The 25,274-nt window shown below is 40.7% G+C and overlaps 1 protein-coding gene across 4 annotated transcripts in view; it reads left to right on the plus strand.

The window, feature by feature from the left end:
* Window positions 1–25,274, plus strand: part of anks1b (ankyrin repeat and sterile alpha motif domain containing 1B) — a 207,460-nt gene that overhangs the window by 19,787 nt on the left and 162,399 nt on the right. For all 4 annotated transcript variants that reach the window (XM_041029935.1, XM_041029936.1, XM_041029937.1 and 1 more), the window contains exon 2: window positions 24,629–24,709. In XM_041029935.1, the coding sequence (XP_040885869.1) occupies window positions 24,629–24,709 (81 nt within the window). The remainder of the gene's footprint in view (window positions 1–24,628; window positions 24,710–25,274) is intronic.

The raw sequence follows: 25,274 nt of genomic DNA on the forward strand, positions 1-25,274 counted from the left end.
GCATTCAGAACAAAAAAGCCGGTAATTGATTTGGGACACAGGAGGTGACTTTTAAGGTCAAATTTTAAGCTTGAGGTTGTGGTTGAAGGGAAAATTGGCTTGGTGAGCACCTTCCAAATCATAAAAATGTTGTTTTATCCAACCTGATTGTGTTCCTTGAAGCCAAGACTTAGGTGCAACTCTGCAGATAAAGGTTATTGAGTTAATGCAAATGCTGTGATACAGCAAAACTGAAAGCCAGCATTCCTTCAGAGTTCACCCACCATCCAAATGGGCTCTCCCTCTTCTCCTCCTCCAGTGGAGATGGCCATGTGGGAGTTAAGTCACTGCTCAGCCCAGGATTTTATTGATCCGTTATGGAGGAGTCCTCTCTGGCAGCTCCCCTTGTTGCCTATGAATCATCTGGGTAACTGTGTGGTGCATTGGCACGCCTGCCACTGTAATACATGAGAAAAATGGATGTACAGGAAGGCGTGTTGATGGTACACAGTATTTTCCTTAGCATAACCTCCAGCCCTCTCAAGTTCTTTTCTTTTTTAAGTCCTTACTGTAATGCTGAGCGTGAATAACGGCTCTGCTGGTTGGCATGATAGCAACTTAACGCTCTCATTAATTTGAGTGGCAAAAGAATTGATTACAACTGTAATTTCCGTGTTCACACCAGCAATATTTTACTTTGCGGAAGACTTGAGCAGGCAATTCAGGCACTGGCGAGAGAACGAATGGGGCCTTGAATGAATTAGTATTTGACTAACTGCACAAAAGAGTAAGGAAGAGCGATGACTGCGAAACAAAGGGATTTTTAAAAAGGGATGTAGAAGTTAGAAAGGAAGACTGTATTGTAACGTACTGTTTTTACAGTGGGGATAATGGCGAAAAGAGCGCTGAACTCTTTGTTCTTTTTGTTCTCCTGCTCTCTGTTAGTGCTTGCTGTTAGCAGATATTCATTCCTAACGTGAGATCATCTGGAGCCGTGCTCAATAAAGTCCAATTTTACGCCTTGAAGCAGAAAATGTGGCATCATCTGGAAGCCAGCATGCAGCTTGGTGTGTGTTGGATGCTGTCTGCTAATGAAAACTAAAGCCCAGACAATATTTAGGACTAACACAGTCCTAATAAGAATATATCCAGCAGTTTAATTTTAGATTTAGACATGCATAAATACGTTTTTAGCAAGGATGCCTCCAATAAGAATGTGACAAATCTATATTCCAGAGGTGGGAAATATTACAATTTAAAAAATTAATCTAGTATGGATATAAATAGAGTATAACATATGCTTGATGAATTACTTAAACGATCCATTTTCCTTTTTTTTATTTAATATATGTCATGTTTGGATTTCATTATCTGGACTACAATTTAAACTAAACTAAACTAAATGCTCCTAACCATGTCTTGTAATAACGACCCTCCAGGAGGACAAAGTGCAGTTCTACAGGTTAATAAATGAGTATGAGTGAGTATCAGATCATGAATACCAGCCATCTGTCCAGGCAGTAGAAATTCAAATCTGTTTCTCTCTCTCTCTCTCTCTCTCTCTCTCTCTCTCTCTCTCTCTCTCTCTCTCTCTCTCTCTCTCTCTCTCTCCCTCTCTCTCTCTCTCTCTCTCTCTCTCTCTCTCTCTCCCTCTCTCGGCTCGTTGCTCTGTGCTGCATTACTCTCCATCTCTCCTGCCTTCTCGCTGCCTGTCACTTTGTCATCCGTGGCCCTCACACATCTGCCTGGTTGTGATAATAGCTACCCCTGTCAACAAGAAGCAGGGGAGGGCAGCGGAACGCCGAGGGGCCTACACAGCTCACACGCACACAACACACACACATACCCACACACATGACACACACACACGACACAAGCCGCACAGCCTCAATTAAATTACAAAACCTGTTCCCCGGCCTGATGATGCAGGATCGGTAAATGTTTGCCTGCTCAATGAACGCTTGGTTGCTGCCTGGAGCCGGCGAGTTAGTTAGCATGCAGGATCTGCACGGAAGGCTGAACAGGCGAGTGGGAGAAGGAAAGGAAGAGGAGGATGAGAGGAGAAAAGAAAGAGGAGAGAGGGAGAGAGAGAAAGTGCAGAGTGAGTTACCAGTTTGAAATTGTGGAATCACATCCAGCCTTCACCCACTATCCTCAGTCTTTTATTTTCTCTCTTGTTCTCTACACGGGGAGCATTTGTGCATGAACTGTCTTTAACCCTCTACAAAAAAAAAAATGGCCATTTTAACAAATTACTCACATTATTATTAAGTTTTAGTTAGTCACATTAGCAGCATGGCTCTGAGGTTGGCAGTGTCGGTCCACCAGGTTGGTCTAGACTGAAATGTCTCGACAACTGAATTTTAATTTGTACAATATTTTGGTTTTTGACCAAATACCTGAACAACTAATGATATTCCCATCAGGTCAAGAGGAACGTTTAGAGTGTCCTTTAAGAAAAAGACTCCATGTTCCATTGACAGGACAGATACTTTTTGCAGTGTGCAAAATTTGTAAGTAATACCATCCATCTTCACTGCTTAGTGTCCCTGTGGGTCTTGCTGAGTCACATTTTCCAGGACATCTGAGTGTGTGAGAGAGAGTGCCTGTGAATGAGCATGCATTCGTACCTTTGTGATTGTGTGTGTGTGAGTCTGTTTGTGTGTACCTCATTCTTCTTTGTGGAAAGATCTTTGGCTGCCGCTTCCTGGCCGGTTCTAAACCAGGCGAACTAGACAGGCTGTACTGTCTCTTCTGCGTCTCCCAGACAACCGCTGGGGGTGAAACTGAGGGGTCAGAGGGACACAGGGTGTGTGTGAGAGAGAGAACAGGAGAGGAGTGTGTGTGTGTGTGTGTTTGTGTGTGTGCGTCTAACGCTGTCCCGAGGATGTTTTGCTGCTGATTCAGAGGCTCGATATAGAACAGAACACCCATGCTTTTTGTATTCGTTGCTGCGTGTGTGGTGCGTTTGTGCTCAGTTTTTTGGGCACAGCAAGAGTCAGTCAGTTGATCTGTTGATAGAACACTCTGAGAAAAACTATTGGATGGGTTACTATGAAATTTGGTGAAGGTGTTCGTGGTCCCAAATGGATGAATCCCAGAGACTTTGGTGATCTCACCTGTAAGAATAGTCACCATTAGCCATATCTTAACTATGAGATTAAAGAATAAGGCTAGCAATGTTAAAATTTTTTGTCATCTTGTCTCATAAATCTTGTAAAAAGACCAAAGCCAAAATTGTGTTAACAAGTGTCAAAGGTGGATCCTGAATAAATTGTTTTATATTTTAAAAAGGCAAAATCATTTCCTAAAACTATTCAGTGTGATATTGGCACTGCAGATATGTTATGCTAATGTTAAAATGCGGGGGATTATGAGATGAGTTTTAGATGAAGCGGTGATAATATGGCCTTTGCTTTGGCACTCTACTGAGGCTAAACTTATCATAGCGATGAGGATGTAACATTAGCAAAGCTGTGTCTCCATTTTTCACCCATTCAACAATTTAGTTTTCTGCTGTGTAATCAGCTTTACAGCCGCACAGACCTTCCTCCTGCATGACAGTGGACTTTTTTGTTCTGTTCTGTTCTGACAAGCCCAGGAGATTAAGTCAGGAGATCCCACATTTACCGCTGAAGAATGTCTATAAAATAAATGAGCTGAAGGTAGTGAAAATGGAAAAAAAGGGAACCATGTGAACTTTGCCACTGAGAAAAACATCTGAAATTTGATAAAATGAGGTAAGATGAGATAACCGAGAAATCTGATGAGCGTTTTTCCTCTGTGTGAGTGTGTGTGAGTTCATGGGTGCACACTTTTTTTTTACTGCAACCAGGTGTTTCATTACGTGAGACTGTTTGCCTGGGATGCTGACCCAGCAGTTTTCTGTGTGTGTGTGTGCGTGTGTGTATGTCCATTGGTCACATTATGTAGCCTAAAGCTGTAAAGCTGAGTCATGCGGCCCTCTTCTCTTTCCCAAAGCACACAGACATTTCCTCAGACATCACTGCAACCACTCATGTTCTCTAAATGCAGCACATTCCACATTTCTGTCCCCTCTTACTTTATACTGTAGGTCAAGAGGAATCCAGCACATGCCGCGGAGGTCTGCCAGCAGAGCCATGTGCAGCAGATGGAAGCATATCGTATGATATCGAGAATGCGTTGACACCACACAGACCTTCCTTAGACATGACACACTGATGTGGGTTTGTCTAGGTCAGGGCCAAATTATATTGAGCAGTTAATACACTCAGGTCAGAGCTGTTTAAACAGTGTCTGCAAGTTTTGACTCAGCATGTGTCTCAAATCCCAACACGGTCATGTTCATGTCATCAGAAGTGGATGTACTCTTATAGCTGCTGTACTGCACGTTCGAGCCAATTCTCAAAACAATTACACGCTGACTCGACGTTTGATCTAGTGGCCTGGAGTCTAAGTGCTTTAAAAACTTTGGCTTACTTCCTGCTCTATTTACTGTAATTGAGATTTAAGATGCTATGAAATGAGATTATTATGTGCTGATACACAGGCTGTCAAACACAGGCAGCCAGGAAGTAAACATTTGGAAGTCCAGTGAGAAAAATCAATAATGCAAATATTCAGGTGAAAATAAGATTATAAAAATACCACTTACAGCACATGTTTACTTTTACCTCAACATTTCTCTTTTTGATTTCTGTTTCTGGAAGCATGTTGTCATGTTGTCTTCTCCATGAGAGGATCCTGTTTACTGTAAACTGCTGTGATGTGCGTCTTCTTGCAGAACAACATTTGACAACAGATGCATGAGAGACAGTGAGTGAAAATCACTGCAAGCACGACCGCCTGGGATGAATGTTGATATTGGACGATTCAGCAAAACTCCGGATTAGATGGCCAATAACAACGCTTTTAAAATGCTTTCTGACCAAGGTCAGGGAAAGACTGTGATTATTGAGATTGTGATTACGGCAAATAAAGTACAGTTAAGGTTACAGTTAGGGTTAGGGAAATAAAAGCACTTGCATTTTATGTGGGTGTGGTTAAAGGAATAGTTGACATTTTGGTAAATATGCTTTCTTGTTGAGAGTTAGATGAGAAGATGGACACCACTTTCACATCTGTGTAGTAAACATGCAGGAGGTGGGTAGCTTAGCATAAAAACTGGAAACGGGGAAACTGATAGCAAACAAATGAGATATTGCACGTCAAGCATCTCTTGGTTATGGCTTCATATTTAATGGACATGCATACATCTGGTATCGATCTTCTCATCCAACACTCCACAAATATTTTCCCTAAATGTCGAACTGTTCCTTTAAGGTTTGGCACCAGAAACACTTGGTTAAGGTTACGGAAAGATTGTGGTCACAGTAAATAAATAGGCAAATGTTAATTGCGGGTCTGTGACAGGATGCAAACTTAAGGCCCCCACATGAAAGTGAAATGCATGACACACCCATCCGCCACTTGACCTTTCCACCCGGCTACAGAGAGGACTTTTTTCTGCATTTGTAATCATGAGTTGTAGAATTGTCTAATATGGCCTTAATTTGTAGAATTAAAAACTGTTAAAGCCCCTCTACCCCGAGTAATTGTCATAGATAGATAAGTAAAGCAACTTGTGATTAGAGGATTGTCAGTTCCTGGCTTAAGTGACTGAGGTGAATGTTTTCCCTAGATGATCAAATCCTGTTTAGATAACAAGGCCGTTTGTAGCTTTGCTGAGGCTGGTTGTGCAATCCCAGCTCCTGTGGACACTGCACAGTGTTGCTGCATCTCGCTGTTGCATCAGAAACAAATACGTGTGTTGCTGGCCTTTCAGTCTTCCTGCTTTTTAATTTACACCATGCTGTTAACCTGATAATGACCTGAGATAGTGAGCTGACACAGTAAACCCAGGTTAGCCGCTTTGCAGCTTCGGCAGACCCAACATTAACAACTGTCACAGTGTCAGAGTGAGGAGGTGTGGGAGAGCTGCGTGCAGATGATCTGTAGCCAAGATTGTGATTGATTATGTTTGTTGCTTAGGTGGGTTTGGCTTAGCTGTCTCACATCAATCACTAATATAGATCTATGGACTTAAGCTATGCAAGCAACTGCTCTGAAACCCCAGAGAAGTCACACATCTCCACCGTAGATTTGTGCTTTTCCCTTTGGAATGAAGCTTAGTCCACTACAAAAACTGAGTGTTTTCCGTCCTGGTATTCTCCTGTGCTGCATGTGAAGTAGGCCATACAGTATGTACTCTGTACAGTACAGTACGGAGCTATCCATGTGTGCATGCATTTTTCATGAGCCCTGCTGTGTGTGTGTGTGTGTGTTGAGAGGTTTGTGGCCCTCTGTGTGTGCTGCCTCTGTCTTTGAGTGAAGCAGGGATGTCTTCCCTGGAAATCTCTCCCTTAGTGTTTCTGTTCCTCTGTCGTTAATTAGAAGGGGCAGCGAGAGAAGAGCGTGAATGGAGGAGTGCTGGCGAGCCTGCAGGGCGGTACTGTAAACCCGGAGAGAGGATGAAGGTGGGAGTTAAATGAGAGGGGAAGTGAGGAGAGAGGATGGGAGTGATGAGCTGGAGGTAGAGAGAGAGAGAGAGGGATGGAGGGAAATCCCCATGCCAAGAAGATGCACACAGAAACACACACAGCTGAAGTTAGACTGAACGATGAGGAGAATCACAATGACTAACCAGCCGATGTGGCTTGATTCTTTAAGACATAACTGTTTGTGCCTTTTCATCAGCACTCACTGCTGCTGCTGAACAACTTATCCTTGTGACAGGAATATTAAAGAAATTTGAAGTTTGAACAGTTAGGGACACAGATGTGGAAAGAATTTAGAGTCCTTCGTTTGACAAATTAGCATAAGATGAAACTTTAATGGATCCTGTGGGGAAACTGGGGCATTGCTGCCAGAGAGAATGAGCTATGGGTAGGTGAAGATACAGAATTTATAGCTATTGCTGAGGTTAGTAAATATCGAAAGCACATATCGTGAGGATTTTAACAGTAAACAACATTATGGACATGATAAAGATGAAAATAATGCATATGCATTAAACATGGAGCTTTTGCTCTCACTTTGCATGTGGGTGTGCAGCTATTTAGCTATTTAGCAAGCTAAAACCTCTTGACCTATTGAAAGAAGTAGTTTCATAATCAGAAAATGATGAGATCCCATAAACAAGAGTTCAATAAAGGTATTGTAGAAATGAGTTAGTAGAATAACAAGACACTGGAATCACCAAAGTATAGATTAGCTGTCAAATTAGTGGACTTGTTTGGCTTGTTTGGACGTGCAGACAAGACTAATTTGAAATACAATTTTGGCTCTCACATTTGATGTTGATCAATGCTGTAAAACTGTACATATGAAAAAGAGTTCTTCCAGGACTCACACAGGTTTATAATTCATTGTGGATGTACAGTTAAAATTCTGGAAACAGATTCTGAAACATGCAGCAGACTGTGTGGAAGGCACTTTGGGGACATGCACTGTGGATGCATGTAAACTGTGCCGGAGGAGTACAGCTTGCTGTAATCCAGGGGGGGATGCAGGGGGAGAGTGGGGTCAGTTGGGGGGAGGTGGGTGTCTGAAATGGACCTTTGTCTGTCGGCATATTTAAGCTAAAATTAGCCTGTTTATGTGATTTGCAGCATTCCTACAGGCATGAACACAGCCACATGACAGGGCCGAGGGTCTCAGTGCAGTGCTGTGAGGTGAAACTAACCAGAGCCAACCACAAACAACTTTCTGCAGATTGATGATTCATTGTAGTTCACTCAGTACCAGGTTTTACCAAGATCTCTGCCAACACTGTGTGTGAAGCAGGACAAATCGATGACTGTAATGTTTTCATATAATCATCCTGCGAGACTCGTAATGTGTCTGCTGTTTAATAAGGGGTTTTTATACCAACACTGCATTCATTTTGAGAAATACTTAATTCACTTAACATTTTTGTCAGTCTTGCTTTCAGGTTGAGCTTATGTTATTACAGTAACTGTGAAAGCACATCATTTTCAGATGAATATCAGAGTGGGAGTTTCCCACACTGCCCTCCTTCTTTTTACCCTCCTCTAACCCGAGCCAAGTGGGCATTTCCCACGATGTGGTCGAGTCTGTGTTGGTATGCGAGAGAGAAAAAAAGAAAAAGATGAGGACACAGAGCGATGTATGCAAATTGGCAGAATTTGTATTTAAGTTCTGAAAATGAGTCAAACGTTCTCTTTGGGATTTTTCTTTACATACATGGTTGATTTTCACTGTTTGAGCCGGTGTTTGTGGCTGCTTTGCAATCTCCTTAAGAGAGTTTAAAAGTCTCTTAACCACAAGAGCACATTAAACACAGTAACAGCCGGCTCTCTTTGATTCAGAGTGCTTCACACTGTAAATACCTTTTAGGCCTCATACACCTCTCCTCTTACCAAGATTTACTGAAGCATGGGGACTGATAATGGCTTAATTCATGGAGCAATATGACCCTCTCTGCTTTTTCTCTTTGTCTCCACTTCTTTCTTACATAACCGTCTGCTGCCTGTACAGACACACACACACACTCAGTGCATAATATGAGTTTTGTGTGTTACTAAAGACTTTAAGTCAAACAGCGCTTTGGTTTTTATGCATGTTAAAGTACACACACAGTCTTGTTGTGTCCTTAATAACTGTGGAACTGACCCAGTTAGGTTGATCAGTGTTTTACAGGAAACATTACCGTGCGTCTATAGTGACGTTTATGGTCTTGCCCTGCCATTTATTTATAGTATGTGTAAAAACTGCAGGGCTGTTAGCATATATAATAACACAGCGTGCTCCACACTGTGTGTGTGCTCTGCATGACTGTCTCCGCTCTGCCTCTATGTGGCTGGCCATAGATTTATACGTTGGTCTCTAATTGGCTGTTGTTTGTCTGCACCTTTTTTTTCAGAGGCGTCTTTCTCCCTGCAAGTGAGGGGATTTGTAATGGCGGAGCAGGCGTGCTGTGCATTGAATACGTCTGTGTGTGTGTTCATGTGTGTGCGTGGGCTCTTTGCCTCGTGCGTGTTTTGTGTGAGACTGAGAAGTGATCATTATGACTGGGCTGTGTCCTTGTTTTTCTCTTTAAACGACCCTGCACACTCTAAATTACACCGTGCTCTGTTCCACCATTGTGCCTGTGGGGGCGACTTTGGGATTACAAGGAGCTCCGCGTGAATCAGGGCAGAACCATTTGTTTCCTCTGTGCGCACCGTGTCACTGTCATGCGCTTGCAGGTGTGTTGTTGTAGCTAAACTAAGTGCAACTCTATGAAATAAGACCACAGAAAACTGCATATTGGAGTTATTCAGTCACAAAATAAATGTCTTTCACAGCACACCTGTGGCTCCTGATTCACTGTATCTCACCTATTTTCCTCGTCTATTGTGAGTGGCGCTGAAAAGCCTCTACTCCTTTTGCTGTCCAGCACCATTCACATGACTTGCATTAGCTAAACAAGGGGGGAAGCTGCTTCTTTAAGCAGTGTTAGAGCAGTAAACTGTAATCACATGCCCTGCAACACTAATAATAATGATAGCAATAATAAAATTTTACTTGTATATCCCCTTTATTAAATGGAAATGATGGAACAGAAATAATAAAGGACAGAATAAAGTCATTTAAATGCAGTAAATAAGGTAGAAATCCTGAAATCTATTTTAAAACATTTCAACCAGCCAGTTAATGGATGCAAGCATTGGTTTTATATATGGTTTGTTTTCTTGGTACCCATTAAAAGTCTTCTGTTCCACTCTGGGTGGAGAATAACCTGTAGAGTTACCAGGATATGAAAACATACAAAACGTTTTAATCTCAGCCTTAAAAGAAATGTGACAGAATCACAGCTACACTATGCTGGTCACCTTTTTGTGTGTGAGGACCGTTTGTACTGTTAGTCGTGCTTATCACCTGGGAAATGGGCTGAGGTGCAGTGGAAATTCAAAGATGAATCTCCCTTTATGTGCATGTCGGTGTGTGTTTTCAAGGACAAAGTGGAGAGAGCAGCACTTTCGTTCAGTTAGGTGCAGAAAAAAAAATCATCCATCATGTTCCTGTATGTTAAATGACTCAGCAGGAAAAACTTGCCTTTCAAATGATTTGTTTGGATAGTTGGGGATGAAAGCTCGAGTCCTGAAAGGCACTGGGTGATTGTTTCTGTAGGCATAATTGGGGTAAATTAATTGCCTCTCATGCAATAAACTTCCAGATTGAATGAGCTTCTCCCTTTCCAGTGCTGTGTTGTGAGCTCTGATTTCGAAAGCCGTTTTTAACTAACCAGTGCAGATGATTGAATAAACTGAAGGGTTTCATATTTCTTCTCATTTTAGGGATTTGAATTAAAAATAAATTGGCCTAACTGAACATAAAGCACCTAAAAAATATTCACTATGTTTGATTGGATTTGACTTCTTGCGTTTTTAATAACTGGAAGTGCATCTGCTTCACAGTGCTCAGTTTCGGTGTACTTAACAGACAAATCCAGTGGAAAAAGTAGGGGTTACTGTGTATGTTTTTCAGCCTTAGTCTGTGTGTTTATCTGTCCTGAATAATATAAAACAAGTGCAGCCTACACATTTGCAGCTGTAGGTGTGACAAGGATGCCAGAATCTTAGAAATCCAGGACAGACGGAGGCGATGAGAGGAGCGAGATTGATGTAGACGTGAGAGGTAACAAGCTGGTTTTTTTTTTTTTTTTGCTGTACTGAGACAGCTTTCGACACTCTGGTGCATCGTAAGCGGGCTGCCACTCGCTGTATGTATGTACACACACTCACAGACACACACTTGGCAGGTTTAGAGACATTCATGGAAGAGCTATTTTGATAGATCTGATAAATAACATGGGCCAGGGAGTCTCATGGTTTAAATACCTTCTTGTGGCGGGTAATTGCATGCAGCTGTGTGTGAACACAACTTGGCAGCGCATGCATGTGTGTGCTCTTTTTGGGTGTCTGCGTGTATGTGTGATTGGCAAGTCGGAGAAGAATAGCAACTAAGATGGAAAAAAATAAAACTTGTGAAAGAGAATGTATAATTTTGTTTAAAGTTAGAGAGCAGCAGATGGAGAGGGCAAGGGAGCGACTGAGATGGAAGCAGACAAAGATGCATCAACAGTCACAGTATCCATGGGACACAGATATTTACATGGGAATAAAGTTCGAGTAATGAGCTGTCGCAATTAGTGAAGACAGAGTGATGGATGGACAGAAAATGTGTTGGCTGTGGCCTCGTGGAAGACTCTGTTTCTTTAAACTAAAACCTGAACGTGTACCTCCTCCATGCGACTTCACTTCTTATAAGTGACGTGAACACAAACAGATGAGTCATCATATTTTCAGACACAGAAATATAAATCGTATTGTTTCCATATGTAGTTGTTATGTGTTTATTTCTCCAGTTTGAGGGATTGCTGCGGTTTGTCAAAGCATTGCTCGAGCATTAAACACTTCTTCTTCTTCTTCTTCTTCTTCTTCATGTTTCCCAAAGAGTGGAAAAGGAACAGCAGCACAAACTGGGAAATATTTTTAATTGCTTTCTTGTAGAGACTTAGATGAGAAGATCAATACCACCCGCTGCCACTCTCATAGTATGAAGCTGAATCCAGGAGATGGTTAGCTTAGCTTAGCATAAAGACTGGAAAACAGCTAGCTTTCATTTAACTGTGAGCATCAAAACAAATACGCAAATCACCTAAAATGTAAAACCATTAATTTATGAAGAAAACACTGGCATCTTCTGAACTGATATTTATCTTTTATTATGGAAAACATGTCAGTGACCCACTGACCTATGGATGTAGCCATGCAGTGACACTCGTATCAGCTACTGACCCTCTCATTTCCCCTCAGGGATCATTCAAGTTTCAGTTCACCTCATTATAGGGCATCAGCAGCAGAGAAAATCTGCAATACTAAAATTCACTAGCCCTGTTTTCCTGCCCTTTTACGCTGAGAGAAATCATCACTGCAACAGTGAATGCCAACTGGTCAGAGCTCTTTCTTGTTTCAAGTTTTTTTCTCTCCCACAGCACAAAGAAATATATTGCACTGTATTTAGAGAGTGTAAACGGGGTTGCCGATCAATACCAATGAATTAGCAATGAATCAATAGTAATGTCTCCAGGTAATGAGTTTTTGCCTTATAAAGTTCAACTAATGGGCCCAAATCTGTTTTGACTCATATTCTCTCTCACATTTTTAACTATTTTAAAGGAATAGCATGATATTGTGGGACATTTATTGGTTAGACGTTAATAAAAAAGCCACAGATTAGGTTAATGCCCCTTCACAGCTCTTTGCACTTGAGCATTTCTCACAGGAGAGGGATTATTTTACATGTTTCTTGGGAGAAAGTCAAGAAAATATCCATCTTGGCAAAGGAGCCGAACACTTCAAACAGTTTTCTACAAACAGGCGTCACAACAGTGGGCTCGGTGCCCGGTGTTATCTGAGGAGCTGCTGTTACTGTACCAGCACAGAGACTTACTCTATCCATATATATAAAGAAACACATTTTTTGTTACACCAATACCAACAGAAACATGGAGGTGTATTAAGAATTTGTACATGCTTATTTGAATCATAACTGGACACACATTCAGAAATTTACCTTAAATGTATTTTTAACATGCCACTACTGTCCTGCGAACATGATTAGTCGCCAAAACTTTTCTTGAGCTAAGGAAGCAGCCCTGCTCTCAGCTTTGTGGCAGTTCATTTTTCACAGTCCCCTGGGTTTTTCAATGCTGATGTAAGAATTAGGAGAATTTTCTCAGGCCACAAAGAAGGGCTACATGGTTTTCATAATAAAAATACAGGGACATTGATGACATACATTAGATCTGCAATTATCTTAGTTTTCCTGAAATAATCTCTCTCACCCTGGTGCTCCATGTGGGTGAGAACAAAGGCCCAGGAAATTCTGACAAATCTGCTGTGACCCCAGCATGGTTGGGGTGTGTTTCAGTGTCTGTTCGAGTTGTGTTTACCTGCTCTGTCCTACAGCAGCAGATGTGTGATCCTGCGGTCTGAGCAGTTAAATGGGATGCGGCAGTCCTGCTGACAGGCCTATTACACTCTCAGAGGGGAAAAAAAGGGGGGAAATGCTTGTCTGAGGAGACACAGCTGTCCAGCGCACAAACACACTGGGTTCATCAGACATGTGAAAAATCATGTTTCTCATAAAAATACAAAAATGTGGAAAAAATATAAACAGGTCAGCCGTTTAAGTACAGAACATGCGTGGTGCACAGGAGCAGCTGTCATTAATTCGTCCCAGGACAGTTGTATGGCAGGTTGGTTGCCATGGTGAAACACACTGTGGACAGATGTGCAGGTGTGGATGTTTCCCTGCCTGTTTCTTTACAGGCTTTTTGAAAGGTGTGAATCCATTCAGGTGACTTTGAGAGTTATGGATAATATTTTTTATCCCCTCATGAATTTTTCACATTTATTAAAACATGTTAATTATCTCTCTACAAAGACACTTTAGAGTCAACTTGTGACCTTTCCTTTTATACATGTTTCATTCAAATTTTTAATCAGCTGCAGTTTCAAAAATGTGCTCAGTGTTTTGTATTTTGTGACTCAGTTTCTCCATAAATTCTGCTTCTTTAATTTTACTTTTCCAGCTAATTACATCTGGAAGTGCAGCATTTTTCCATCTTTTTGTAATTTGCTTCAGAGCTGTGATTCCAAATATTCTAAATGAATATTTCTCATCTTCAGTAGATTTGACAGGAGGTTTCGCCAACGCGACGTTACTGATTTTTAATGTCTCGTGTGAGCTCGGTGAGGGCGGTCGCTCACTGTTTAGAAATTTGGAGAACTGAGCGAGAGAGACAGAAACATGGAGAGGTCTCTGGATAAACCAAAGCCTTCTGTCAGACCATATATAGCCATGAGTCCCAGCTACTGCCCTGATGCTGTACACACACACGCAGATGCAAACACAGGCAAACACACCACCGTCACAGGATAGATGCTTTGTCACAGAGCTCTAATCACCACAGACACGGTTTAAAAATGTTTGTGAGTTGAACATAGACACTGAGCAGTAATATAAATGTTTAGTTTGCGACCAGGCTGAGCTGTTTCTTTGTTTCTTCACTTCACCTCTGAGAGCTGTGCAGAATTAAACACTTCACTTTCGGTGCCTTCCCTGCTTTTCCTCATAATGACTCTCCCAGTGATATCGTTTCATCATGATTTCCATTGCACCTGCATGGCTAATTTCCTCGTGGCAGAGTGGGTAATGAAGATGGACTTGGTGTGGCTGTAACTAACCTGATGAGTTGCCAGATGATATTTAGCCTGAACTGACTCGCAAAATCACTGCACTCCATGTTCTGTTAGTCTAAAGAAAATAAGCTTGAAGTAAAATGCGTTTGCCAAGTTGGATTGACCTCAGACTTTGCACTGAATTATCATGAGCAGAGAAAATATTTAATACAGCTTATGGATGCAGGCATCTGGCCTCACATATTTCAGAATAATTGTTGTGTCTCGTACATTCAGAGCGAGCCTCTGGCATGGGAAATTAAGATAAAGAAGCTGGGGTGGGATGAAGGTTGCTGGTTCAAATCCTCCAACTGCCCAGGGAGATCTGAAAGGATCAAAGAGCAAGAAATACGATGATATCTTGGGTTCTGGGAAATTATGATGATCTGTTCCATTTTCTGACAGTTATTAATTTGTTATTTGCTTGGTCTATAAAATGTCAGAAAATTATCACCATCATAATTTCTTAGAGCTCAAGGTGACAAATTGCTCATTTTGTCGAACTAACAGTCGCAGACACCAAAGCATTCTGTTAAAAATGATATAAAACAGAGAAAAACAGCAAAGCCTCATATTTTAGAGACTTGAACCAGCAAATATTTGGCTTCATACCTGAAATGTTTTTTTTTTTTTTAATCAAAATTTTTTTTATCAGTTTGCAGTGTAAGTCAGTGTATTCCTATGAAAATCATATTTTATTTCCGGTCACCAGGGTCAAGACAGTGCATGAGTCTGAGGAACTTCACTGGAGTTCTTTTCACTAGATCTACAGTATAAATGCATTGACTCCCACAGTCCACTCTATAGATTAGTTATCCCATTTAGATAGAGACCTGGAGCTGACGTTTCCCATCCCTAATGCTACAGATCTGGGTTGAATCGATGCTCGTGCAGATGGATTTGTGGCTGGCTGTTGTTAAGTGGAGATCTAAAGCTTTCTGTCACTTACTTACTGTGAGGAGAATTGCCTTAGGAAGACACACACACATAGCTTATACACACACTTAACAGATTGTTTGTAGCTCTACAGATTGTGACTGATTGGAAAGGCTGCAGTGTAAATCAATAGCAGCAGCGGTGGAGCAGACTGCGGCCATTTCTTCACCTCCGCTTCTCTCTTTTTGATTAAAGAGAGAGGAGAAAATGTCGTCCGCCTCCATCACTATCCTTCTGTTTCTCTGTCCCTCTCTTTCTTAGTGTCCACCAGTTTGCCTTGCTTTGTGTCTTGAAGGGAGCATGCACTGTTTGCTGACCTTCATCCTTCTGTCTCTTACTGTCTTTATCTCTTCTGTTAGGGGTGACTGATTTGTACTTGTGATATCGCTGACCCATATTCCAGTTCTGATTGAAATTGCAATTATTTTTTGTAGATTAAACCTCAGGCCTGTTTCTCTGGTCTATATAGTATTAAACATGATATGTTTGTACCACGCACAATCACAAATTTAAATCTTCTTTTTACGTGAAAAGACACCCATACGATAAATCTTCAATAAACTAATATTGAATGATTTATCAGTCTGGCTGTAGTCATAATATGCTTTTCATTGCTAGAATACTCTTGTGCAGATTCTCTGCTTGTGTCAAGGGAAGTGTATCATTTAGTGATAAAGCGGTGAAGTAGACATTTAGCAAAGGTTAGCAGTTCCCATGTTGATTTGCCGTGATGACAGTTTGGAAAAGTGGAAAAAAGAATTTTGGCTTTAGCAGTTATTCACATGAGGGTGCTTATATCAGGGCTCCTTTTACAGTGTTTAATCAGAAGTTGACTTTGGTAAAAGGTTGGAAATTAAGTAGGACTCCTGGGTCTCTGCTCATTTATAGTGGTCCAGCTGAACTCCTGTAAAAAAAAAAAAAAAAATCTAATTCTGGAGAGGTCACAGGGGTGTTTTTCATATAAAATCCTTCAAACCTTTGTGCTTCTTGATAGAAAAAGCTGCCAGTCTGATGTGGAATCTGTTTTGCGACGGGTTTGTGCAGAGTATGAGGAGTCAGCTCAGGGCAGACGGGGGACGTTTCCATCTCTATTTAAGGAGGTGGACGGAGAGACAAACTGCCAGATTGTTTAATACTTGGAAATAGATGAACTGATCTGATGAAGCTGTGTATGCTTAAGTGGAACGTGTATTCAGCTGTCTTCAGATGGTATCATCTGGTTGTCTAACCCTCTGTCTTTTTTTTTATTTTTGTTTTTTCCTCTTCTTTGATGTGCTGTGTGATAAGAATTTTCTCGCATTTTTTCTCATGCTGCCGCTCATCTTTCTTCCTTCCTACCCCACATCCTTTCATCCTGATCAAGTGATATGTTGGCTCATGAGTGAGGTTAAAGGTCAGGGGCATTTGGGTCTCAGTATACAGTGTTTTCCCCCCAGAGATAGTGGACATTGGTTTTCTCAAAGTGGAAAAAAAGGTGAAATGTATTTGATGAAAACCAGATAGCATCATATTGTATTATTTTGTATTATCTCTTTTTGTATTAAAGCTCAGAATGTGTAATTGCCAGTTAATGCCCGAGTAAAGTGTGTGTATGAGTGTGTTCACTGCTGCCTAGTGTGAGGCGATGCAGTAAGAAATGAGTCCAAGACTAATGCAGGGATTAGTCTTCTACACTACAGTGTGTAGATGGATAATCAGCACATTCATTACTGCAGCCTGGATACAGATCCAAAAGCAGCACACCACATTTGTACATCTGAATCTAAGTCAAAGTCAGGATACAACAACAACTTCACAAACCAGCATAAAATGTGTATATCCTGAGGCTCTCTCTCACTCTCTCTGCAGCTGAGTAACGAGCCCTCAGGACAACCGAATGATCAATGATCAAACTTCATCAATAGACTGCCTAAATCCCAGCGGGGGAGTTGTGCAGCTATCGATTACGTGTGTCTTGTTTTAATTATTGGTAAGTGTGTATGAAAAGAGTGGGGTCAGCCTCACTTTGAACCACTATACATGTGTGTGTGTGTTTGACCCACTGCCCCCCGACACACAGACCTCCATGTTCTGGTCTCCATGACCCGAAGATAAATTACTTCCTGTGATGGGAGCGGTGCCCTCTTGACCTATTGAACGTGTCAGTTGATGTTTGTTCCTTTGAGGGCGTCTGTCACCGACTGACTGGGCTCCCTGCATATTCACTCATATGCATATTTCTCTTTATGCATTTATACAGTGAGCAGCCTCTTTGCATAGTTAAGCATTCTCTGCTTCATTTCACACATTTATTTCAGTGTGTTGTCAGTGGACCTGAGTCACAACTACAGCTTTCAGGTTGGTCTCGTAAAGCAATCGTTACCTTTCCACCTAAAAATGACACCATGGATATCTATTAAAAGAATTTATTTTCACCAGGTGAAAGTATGTAAGTATATATATTGAATTATATATATTGAATTAATATATATATTGAAGAATTCATATATTGAAGAAAAAAACGTAGGTTTCTTTATAATCAGCAATTGCCACATCTGCTGCAACAGTTCTCTGCAGATGAGGTGTTTTGGTAGATTTGACAGAGTTTTTACGAGAGTGATTTTGCTGTTTTTGTTTTGAGATTTTTGAAAATGTAATTACTGTAAATGTCGCCTCAATTTTTCATGTAATAAACAGTGTAGAGAAAAAAAATGGAAAATCTTGCAGCACCCTTGGCTTGTCCTTGGGAGCCGCTGTTCTAAAGAGACGTGAACAGAAAGTTCCATTTGAACACACTGTTTGATGTTTTATCATTTTCACAGTTTTTCTCTTGTCTCAGGTTTGTTCAGGCCTCTGCCACTTACACATCTCTGTGGAAGCTTCAGCTGTTCTGTTGGATTAAAGTCAGAAACTACATTACATAGTCCAGTTTATCTTTTCCAGATACAGTCCAACATAATTCGTCAAAAGGATGTTTCACTGAGAACTGCATTTTGAAGATTGTTAGCTAGAATGAACATTCACTTACGTCCAAAAAAAGAAGCTTTGATTATTCAATTTGTTAGCTGTTTATGTTTTTCAGCAGCAGTAGACCTGATTTGCAAGCTGGATGGAGTCCCATGCTGAGGGATACTACTGTACAGCATATTCAAATGAACAAAATTGCTAATGAGGAGTTTTGTAGAGGGGAGGTGCTGTTTTGCTAAATGTGCAATAACATATGAGGCAATTTTACAAGGATAAGAACAGCAAATTGGAGATTTGCTAGAAGCTGATGAGGAGGGTGAGATCACAGACAGAATAACTGGGACTCCCTCCTGCAGTTTTGAAGTCTGATATTGAATTGTTTTCATGTGTGTTTCAAAATTCAAATTGAATTGAGCTTGTTGTTCATCGTTATATTGAAATATTAATGTCCTCTATAAATATTCAAATACAGTAACAATAGCTGTTGGTCAAAAACTCAACAAGAGACCAGTTACTCTGACATACTGGGACTTCATTTGATATTTTTTCCCTGTATCAACCCTGCTGTGGATTTACTCGTCACTATAATTGGAGTAGAAATGGAGCAGTGGAGAGTGACAGGTCTGTGAGGAAAGTGAGATGGGGAGAGAGGGAAACACCGCTCTCTGTGAAAGGAGTGCGAGATTGCCTGTTGAGCTGTGTGGGTGTGAATGGGATTTTCTTCATGATGTCGTGGGAATACGAAGTGAAAAGGAGATGGCTGTCAACGCGTCTGTTCATAATAGAACAAGGTCGATATAATCAGCCTATATTGGCTTATTAGAGATATAGAATATACATAAATATTAAATGTGTATTTGACCATGTTTTAAAGTCAATTCAATATATTTGTGTTTCAAAATGTTTTCATATTTTTAATTATTTGCACATTTTATTTGTTCTTATTTATTTGTGTACACGCAGTCCGTCTCTGCCACCAACTGCCAACTAGTGGAGTAGCATCAAATCATCTTCAGGAAATGGGGACGCACTCTTAAAAACATGGCAACTTTTGGTCAGAATTTGTGTTGTGTGTTCATGTAAAAACAAACAGAAAAATCTAGATATCGTAATCAAATTACGATATCTAGATTGGTATCGGCCAGTGTTCAGCCTCTGCTTAGACCACGCCAGTGTGTGCATGTAGGGAAAAGTGTGCATGCGTGTGCGAATGTGCCACAGGCACATTTAGAGCTTGAGCATCCTTTGAAGTGCTTGGTTGGTCATACATGAGCATACAAACTCAGCTGTTTCTGCAGTCTTTGAAGTAGTCACTCTCCCTCTGCTCTCACCCTGTCTCTGTATTTGCAGGGAACTCGTGTATTGTACATCTGTAAATGTATGCATATTTGTTTTTGTAGATTAAATAGTAGAATCTGAGAAAGAAAAGAAAGAGGTGAAAGAAAAAAAGAGGGGGAAAGAAGGTTGACTCACCTCTCTCTGAAGAAATTTAATTGGTCTTTTGAGAGTTTTCACATACCTCGCACTATAATTGTCTCTGAGGTTGAGCTGATCTCACCTATGACACCACACACGCCTACAGTCACACAAATACATAAACCTTATCCACACCTGCACACCTGCTCAAGACATTAGAATGTAAAGCAGAATATTCATGCCCTAAAGCATCATGGGGGATGGACTGTTTAAACATCAGGGTTTAAACATCAAAGGCCAGCTCCAAAGAAAAGTATATGTGTGCGTGCGTGCGTGCATGCGTGCGTGCGTGCGTGTTCATCATTCTGTAGGTCACATATCAGTTTTGTGTGCTGCTCTTGCAACACTGCTTTTAATCAGCAGGTATCTCTTCTGCTTCTTGCTCAACACAGGTTATGAAGCAAGCCCACTTCCTGTCTGCTGTTATCTGCTCTGATAGCGAACACACCTCAGCTCATATTGGTTCCCTTTTTGATTTCCTGTCAAGTTACTGCTGTCCATTTTTATCGAAAACAACCTTGTATTTTTTTTAGATCATTTGGTGGCGTGAATTTCAACAGGCTGTTGGACAAATGAACTTTCCTTCCCTCAAAAAAGTAAAGAAGTTTCCCTCCAAAAAGAATTCAGCACTACAAAGGTTTTCCCAGTTCCTTCGTTCCTTTTCCTTTGAAGACAATGCTCTGCTTTGATGTAGCCTGAACTTTGCTGCAACTTGATGCCAGCTTTAATATCCATGGTGGGAACCAGCAAATGAAGGCTTTCAATCTCAAATGCTGAATGAGAAGTTTGCATCCAAAATGAGATTTTACTTCTTTTTCTACCACTTGAAAGACATTACAGGTCCTACTATGAAATGATAAAATAAATGACACCTCTACAGAGTTAGGGGGTAATTTTAGCTCTTGTTTGATGCGCAGCAACATTTTTAAATTGCTCGAGGCAATGTTTTTGCAAATGGGATACAGAGAAATTTGGTATCAAATGCCTATCCTCTGACTTTTTATCAAGCATGAATCTTATCTTCAGCCTGTTTAGCTTCAGTGAAAACCCAGCTCAGTTTTCTGTTTGTGTTTTTGCAATGTTAAGAAATGATCTATAACCTTTCACATTTACACAAATTAATTTTAATTAAATTTATACTGATACCATGAAGTACACTTTCCTTTACCTTCCTTCCTTCCTACCATTAAGACATTTTCTCTTAGACACAGATTCAGATTCTTTTTTGGTATTCCAACATTATATCATGTCAGTGTACCCAGTCCTCAGTGTGCTGTGTTGTAGTAAAGTGAGGCAAAGGCGAGGAGGAACTGTCAGACTGTAACAGAAGAAGGGTTCAAACAGAGGGCAGCGTTGCTCTGCTGCTGGGAGGCCTGACGTTTGACCCCTTTACTTTTCAGTGCTTAAATTTAAAAAGGACCTCAGCAAGGAAGAAGAAGAGACAGAAGGGAAGAGAAACTAGCTATTAAAGATCGAGTCAGAATTATCTGATGCAAAATGACACTTGACTGTTGTTGAATGAGGCTCAGAAAGAGGCTATGTTACAGAGCAACAGAAAAACACAGGATAAAACTTTAATGTAAATGTGAGGTACAGCTTTTCTAACCAGAGCTTTCCTTCACATTGCTGCAGCTGCTGAGGTTAATTAGGTAGGACATTGTCTGCATATTTGACTAATCCACCAAGAGTCTGCATTCCTGCAGCAGCACCTCTCCTCCATTATCTAATCTCAAGTTGCCTACTAATTCTATTTAAACTCTGCTGGCTGGCTTTATGCTCTTACTGAGAGCACAGAAAACAATGGAGGAGTGATATGGCACCAAACTGATTTTTTAAAATTTATTTATTGGTGGAACATCGTAGAGCAGAACAGGACAGCTGTGATAAGAAAATGGGTCTTGTTAGGGAGATTCACAGAGTTCATGTTGTTGTCCGATGTGTGGCATTTGTTTTTCTTAACAGGTACAGTCTCTGTTTCTGTAAATTTGGGAGTTTAAAGCTGCAGTGGACACAAGTAATTTATTTGTCATGGTGACTAGGCAAGGGTGAATAAAAACACAATATTAAGCACAATAGAGCTGTACAAGTCTCTGCAGTAATATTAGAGAACAACAGTGGGAATATCAACAGCAGCAGAGTACAAAAGAAAAGAAATATACCAGTTTCCATTCCAAACCATTAACTCCCCTCTGCTCCTGAAAGTAACGCTTACCAACTTTTGCTAAGTGTTGAAGCACCAACTAGTGACGCCCACTGCCGGTGTCACTGCAAACACTTACATCAGCCGTGTACTCTATGACATGGAGAGGTGTTGTAAGCACAACACCTTGTTCAGCTCTGGCCATCACAGTGAGGCTCACTCACACTGCAAACAGTGTTTACACATTCCCCTCAAAAAGTGGCCACATATATTTGTTTGTGCAGGTTTTTATGTAGGTTATGTGACTCATAACCATCAGTCAAACCTTCGGGGTTTGACTGCTCTGGCTCTGCATTAATACGGTGCGATTGTGGGTGTGTGGGAGAAGGTGGATTGTGTTTGGGGCTATGCAAAGCGCTGCTCACATGAAAGACTCTTTGTACAGCAAGTTTTTAATGAATTGGTGTGCAGGTGTTTGAAGGTAACAGCACTGGTGCATGTGTGTGTGGGTGTGTGTATGTGAGTGCACAAATTTGGGTTTGTTTGGTAAACAGCTGTCAGATATAGGAAACAGCTTAGGGGAGCGTATGGAACAAGTTGTGTAGTTTTATGTGATTAATGAGGCATTAAATTAGAAACACTGAGAAATGGAACATTTTGATAAAAACCTAAATATTTAATGTTGTTATTAAAGGGACATTTTTTGCAGTTTAGTAAAAACAGGGAATGTTTGTGAATCTCGGAAAATCAAACCCATCCACATTTTCTTGACAGTTGAGTGGAAGTTGGCTTTAATTTAGCTCCTTTTGTCTTTATTTCTGCCTCCATCACATTTTCCTGCTGCCTGTTGTCTTTCTCTCCCTTCATCCTCTGTCACTCTGTTCTTTTTAACAACCCATCCGACTGGTTGTGTAGGTCAGAGCTGAAAGGGGTCAGCAGACCAGTGCGATCGATATGGACACACATACACACACAAAAACACACACGCTCTCAGTGCGTAGCGATCAGATGACCCAATAGAAAGGAGCTTGTGCTGTGTCTCTCTGTCTGTGGTCTCCTACCCTCTGACCTCTGTGTGTGACACACTGTATATGTGTGTGTGTGTGTTTATGTACTTTTTTCTGTTTTGTTGCTGAGTTATTGTTGATTTCTGATAGAGTTGTACATTTCTGACAGTTGCTTTCAGAATGTTTTGAATTTGTGTAAAAAATGCAGCTTGTGAAGTGATTGAAGGGCACCTCGTTGTAGATGTTTGACAGTCATCATTCATTTCAGCTCTGAATTCAACAAAATAAAATGTTCTGCATCCTTTGCCTCAGCGGACATGTTCTATTGATTAGTGTACGCTGTGTTCTCGGTGTGTGTCTGTGCACGATGCCACCCTTTAATACCACTTTTAATTCAGGTTTAGTTGTTTATTCATGCGCACGCGACCACTGTGTAACACTACAGATCTTGAGCACTGTGTAAACCCTGTGAATGTTCTGCTGCCTTCACAATACTTAACTGTTGTCAGCTCCAGTCTCTCAAAAGGGAAAGTTCACCTAAAGACAAAGAATTAATTCAAGTGAAGGGAAGATAGAAAATAAATTGAAATGCATAAATTAATTGAGGAAAAATAGACATATTTCAATCAGGAGAGACTACAAGAAGAAGGAAGGAAAATTAGGAAATTTGAAGAAATTTTTTATTGTGCACAGGTAGAATAGAATTTGGTGCTTAGGCCCTGGCAGGAAGCAGATCTCCGTGTGGAGGAATCCTATGTATTAGGAGCTTCTGACGTGAAGGAATTATCCTGCAGCCCTACCTCATGTGTTTCAGTAACAGGTACTTTGAGTCACAAATTTTCATTTCGAGACTTTGCTCTTCATGTCAGAAGGTACTGTATGAGGCCGTTGTTATTAAAAAAAACAACCCACCCCCCCCCCATAAAAACGTTGTGCAGTCGCTTCTAGAAGTTACGTGATTCAGCTTTTCAGCCCAGAGCTGCTCAGACTGGAATCCAACTAATTAGTACTTCTCTCTGACGTGCTTGGAGGAGTTCATGTGAAAAAGAGAGGTCATATAATTATAGCCCTGGGAAAACCCTGGACTGTATGTGTGTAATAGTGTGTATATATAAGAGTGTGTTTTAATATGTCTGTTACGCCTCCCGGCTGTGCAGATCTGGCTATCCTTGTGAGATACTGCTTTTTGTGGTTTTATTTGCATGCTCAGCCTTTTGTGAGTACGAGGGTTGACCTTACTCACTTTCTTTATTTGCCAATATGGTGAAATAAGTCTATTTCTCATTTAGGGCAATAGCCTCAAGTGAGGAATTACACTTCTTGCCTCGGGACCCAAATACAATAAAGAAAAATTATTCTGTGTGAAGAAACTTAAAAAAAAAACTAGAAAAATGAAAATAAACAAGGAAAGAAGCAGGCAACAGCAGTTCTGGCCTCCTTAATCTCCTTGAAAGGGCTTCAAATTCCTGCTTATGTAAGTTGTAGCTCTCACTACTGCAGGAAACAACAATTAATAAATTAATTGGAGTTATTTTTGTGTTTTTTGGTAGATAAGTGTGATAACTCACCATCTTTGTAAAAACTGCTAAAAAAAAAAGGCATTTTCTCAGAAAAACATCACACCCCCCCTTTACCTATTCAACACTTGGCACCTTCCTGCAGGAATGTGAATCCTAATTGGCTGTATGTAGCTTGTCATTTTCCTCCTGTAAAACAGAGCAGAGAGGATAGGTATTACACTCAAACAAGTTGCTAAAAAATACAAGGTAAAATACCCATATTTGTGCGTGTGTTAAAGTGTACCAAGAGTACCTCACAAACAGAACTAAAACTCTGAGGATGAATTCTGATGTATCTCTGTTTCTTCACAGCATGTGGAAGGGCCTGAATGTCAACTGCACAGACAGCTCAGGATACACACCTTTGCATCATGCTTCACTCAATGGACACAGGTAAGACTGCACACTAGTGTTCACATGAGTTTGTGGAGTAATAATATTTATCAAGACAGGAAAGTTCTCATCAGAAGTTCCCAGAGCCCAAGGTAACATCTTTAAATTACTGGTTTTGTTTACCCAGCACTTCAGAACCCTCAAATGTTTCCTTTGCAACAATATAAGACGAAGGCGACAAACAGCAAATCCTTATGAGAAGGTGAAACCATTGGATTAATGGTATTTTTTATTTGTTTAGTAACTTAAACAGTCAATCATAATTAAAATCGATTAATTTTCTGCCTGCTGAAATAATGTAAATATTTATTTTTCTGTGACTATGTAATTTGTTCTGGCCTCATGTAAAAGAGATGATGCGTCTCTAGAGACCGCTTGGATAAACCTGCAGTAACTGATGTTGGCCATTTGGGGGCAGTGGCCATTGTTTGTTTACACTTTGGGTATTTTGTAAGCTGACGTGGCGAACTCATTGGCAAAAAGCTGCTTATTTACTCCTCCAGCAGAACAATATTGTTTATTTTCAGTCGTGTGCACTTGATGAATGTAAACATGTAAAAATGTA

This window comes from Toxotes jaculatrix, chromosome 22, assembly GCF_017976425.1.
Source record: "Toxotes jaculatrix isolate fToxJac2 chromosome 22, fToxJac2.pri, whole genome shotgun sequence".
Classification (NCBI taxonomy): domain Eukaryota; kingdom Metazoa; phylum Chordata; class Actinopteri; family Toxotidae; genus Toxotes; species Toxotes jaculatrix.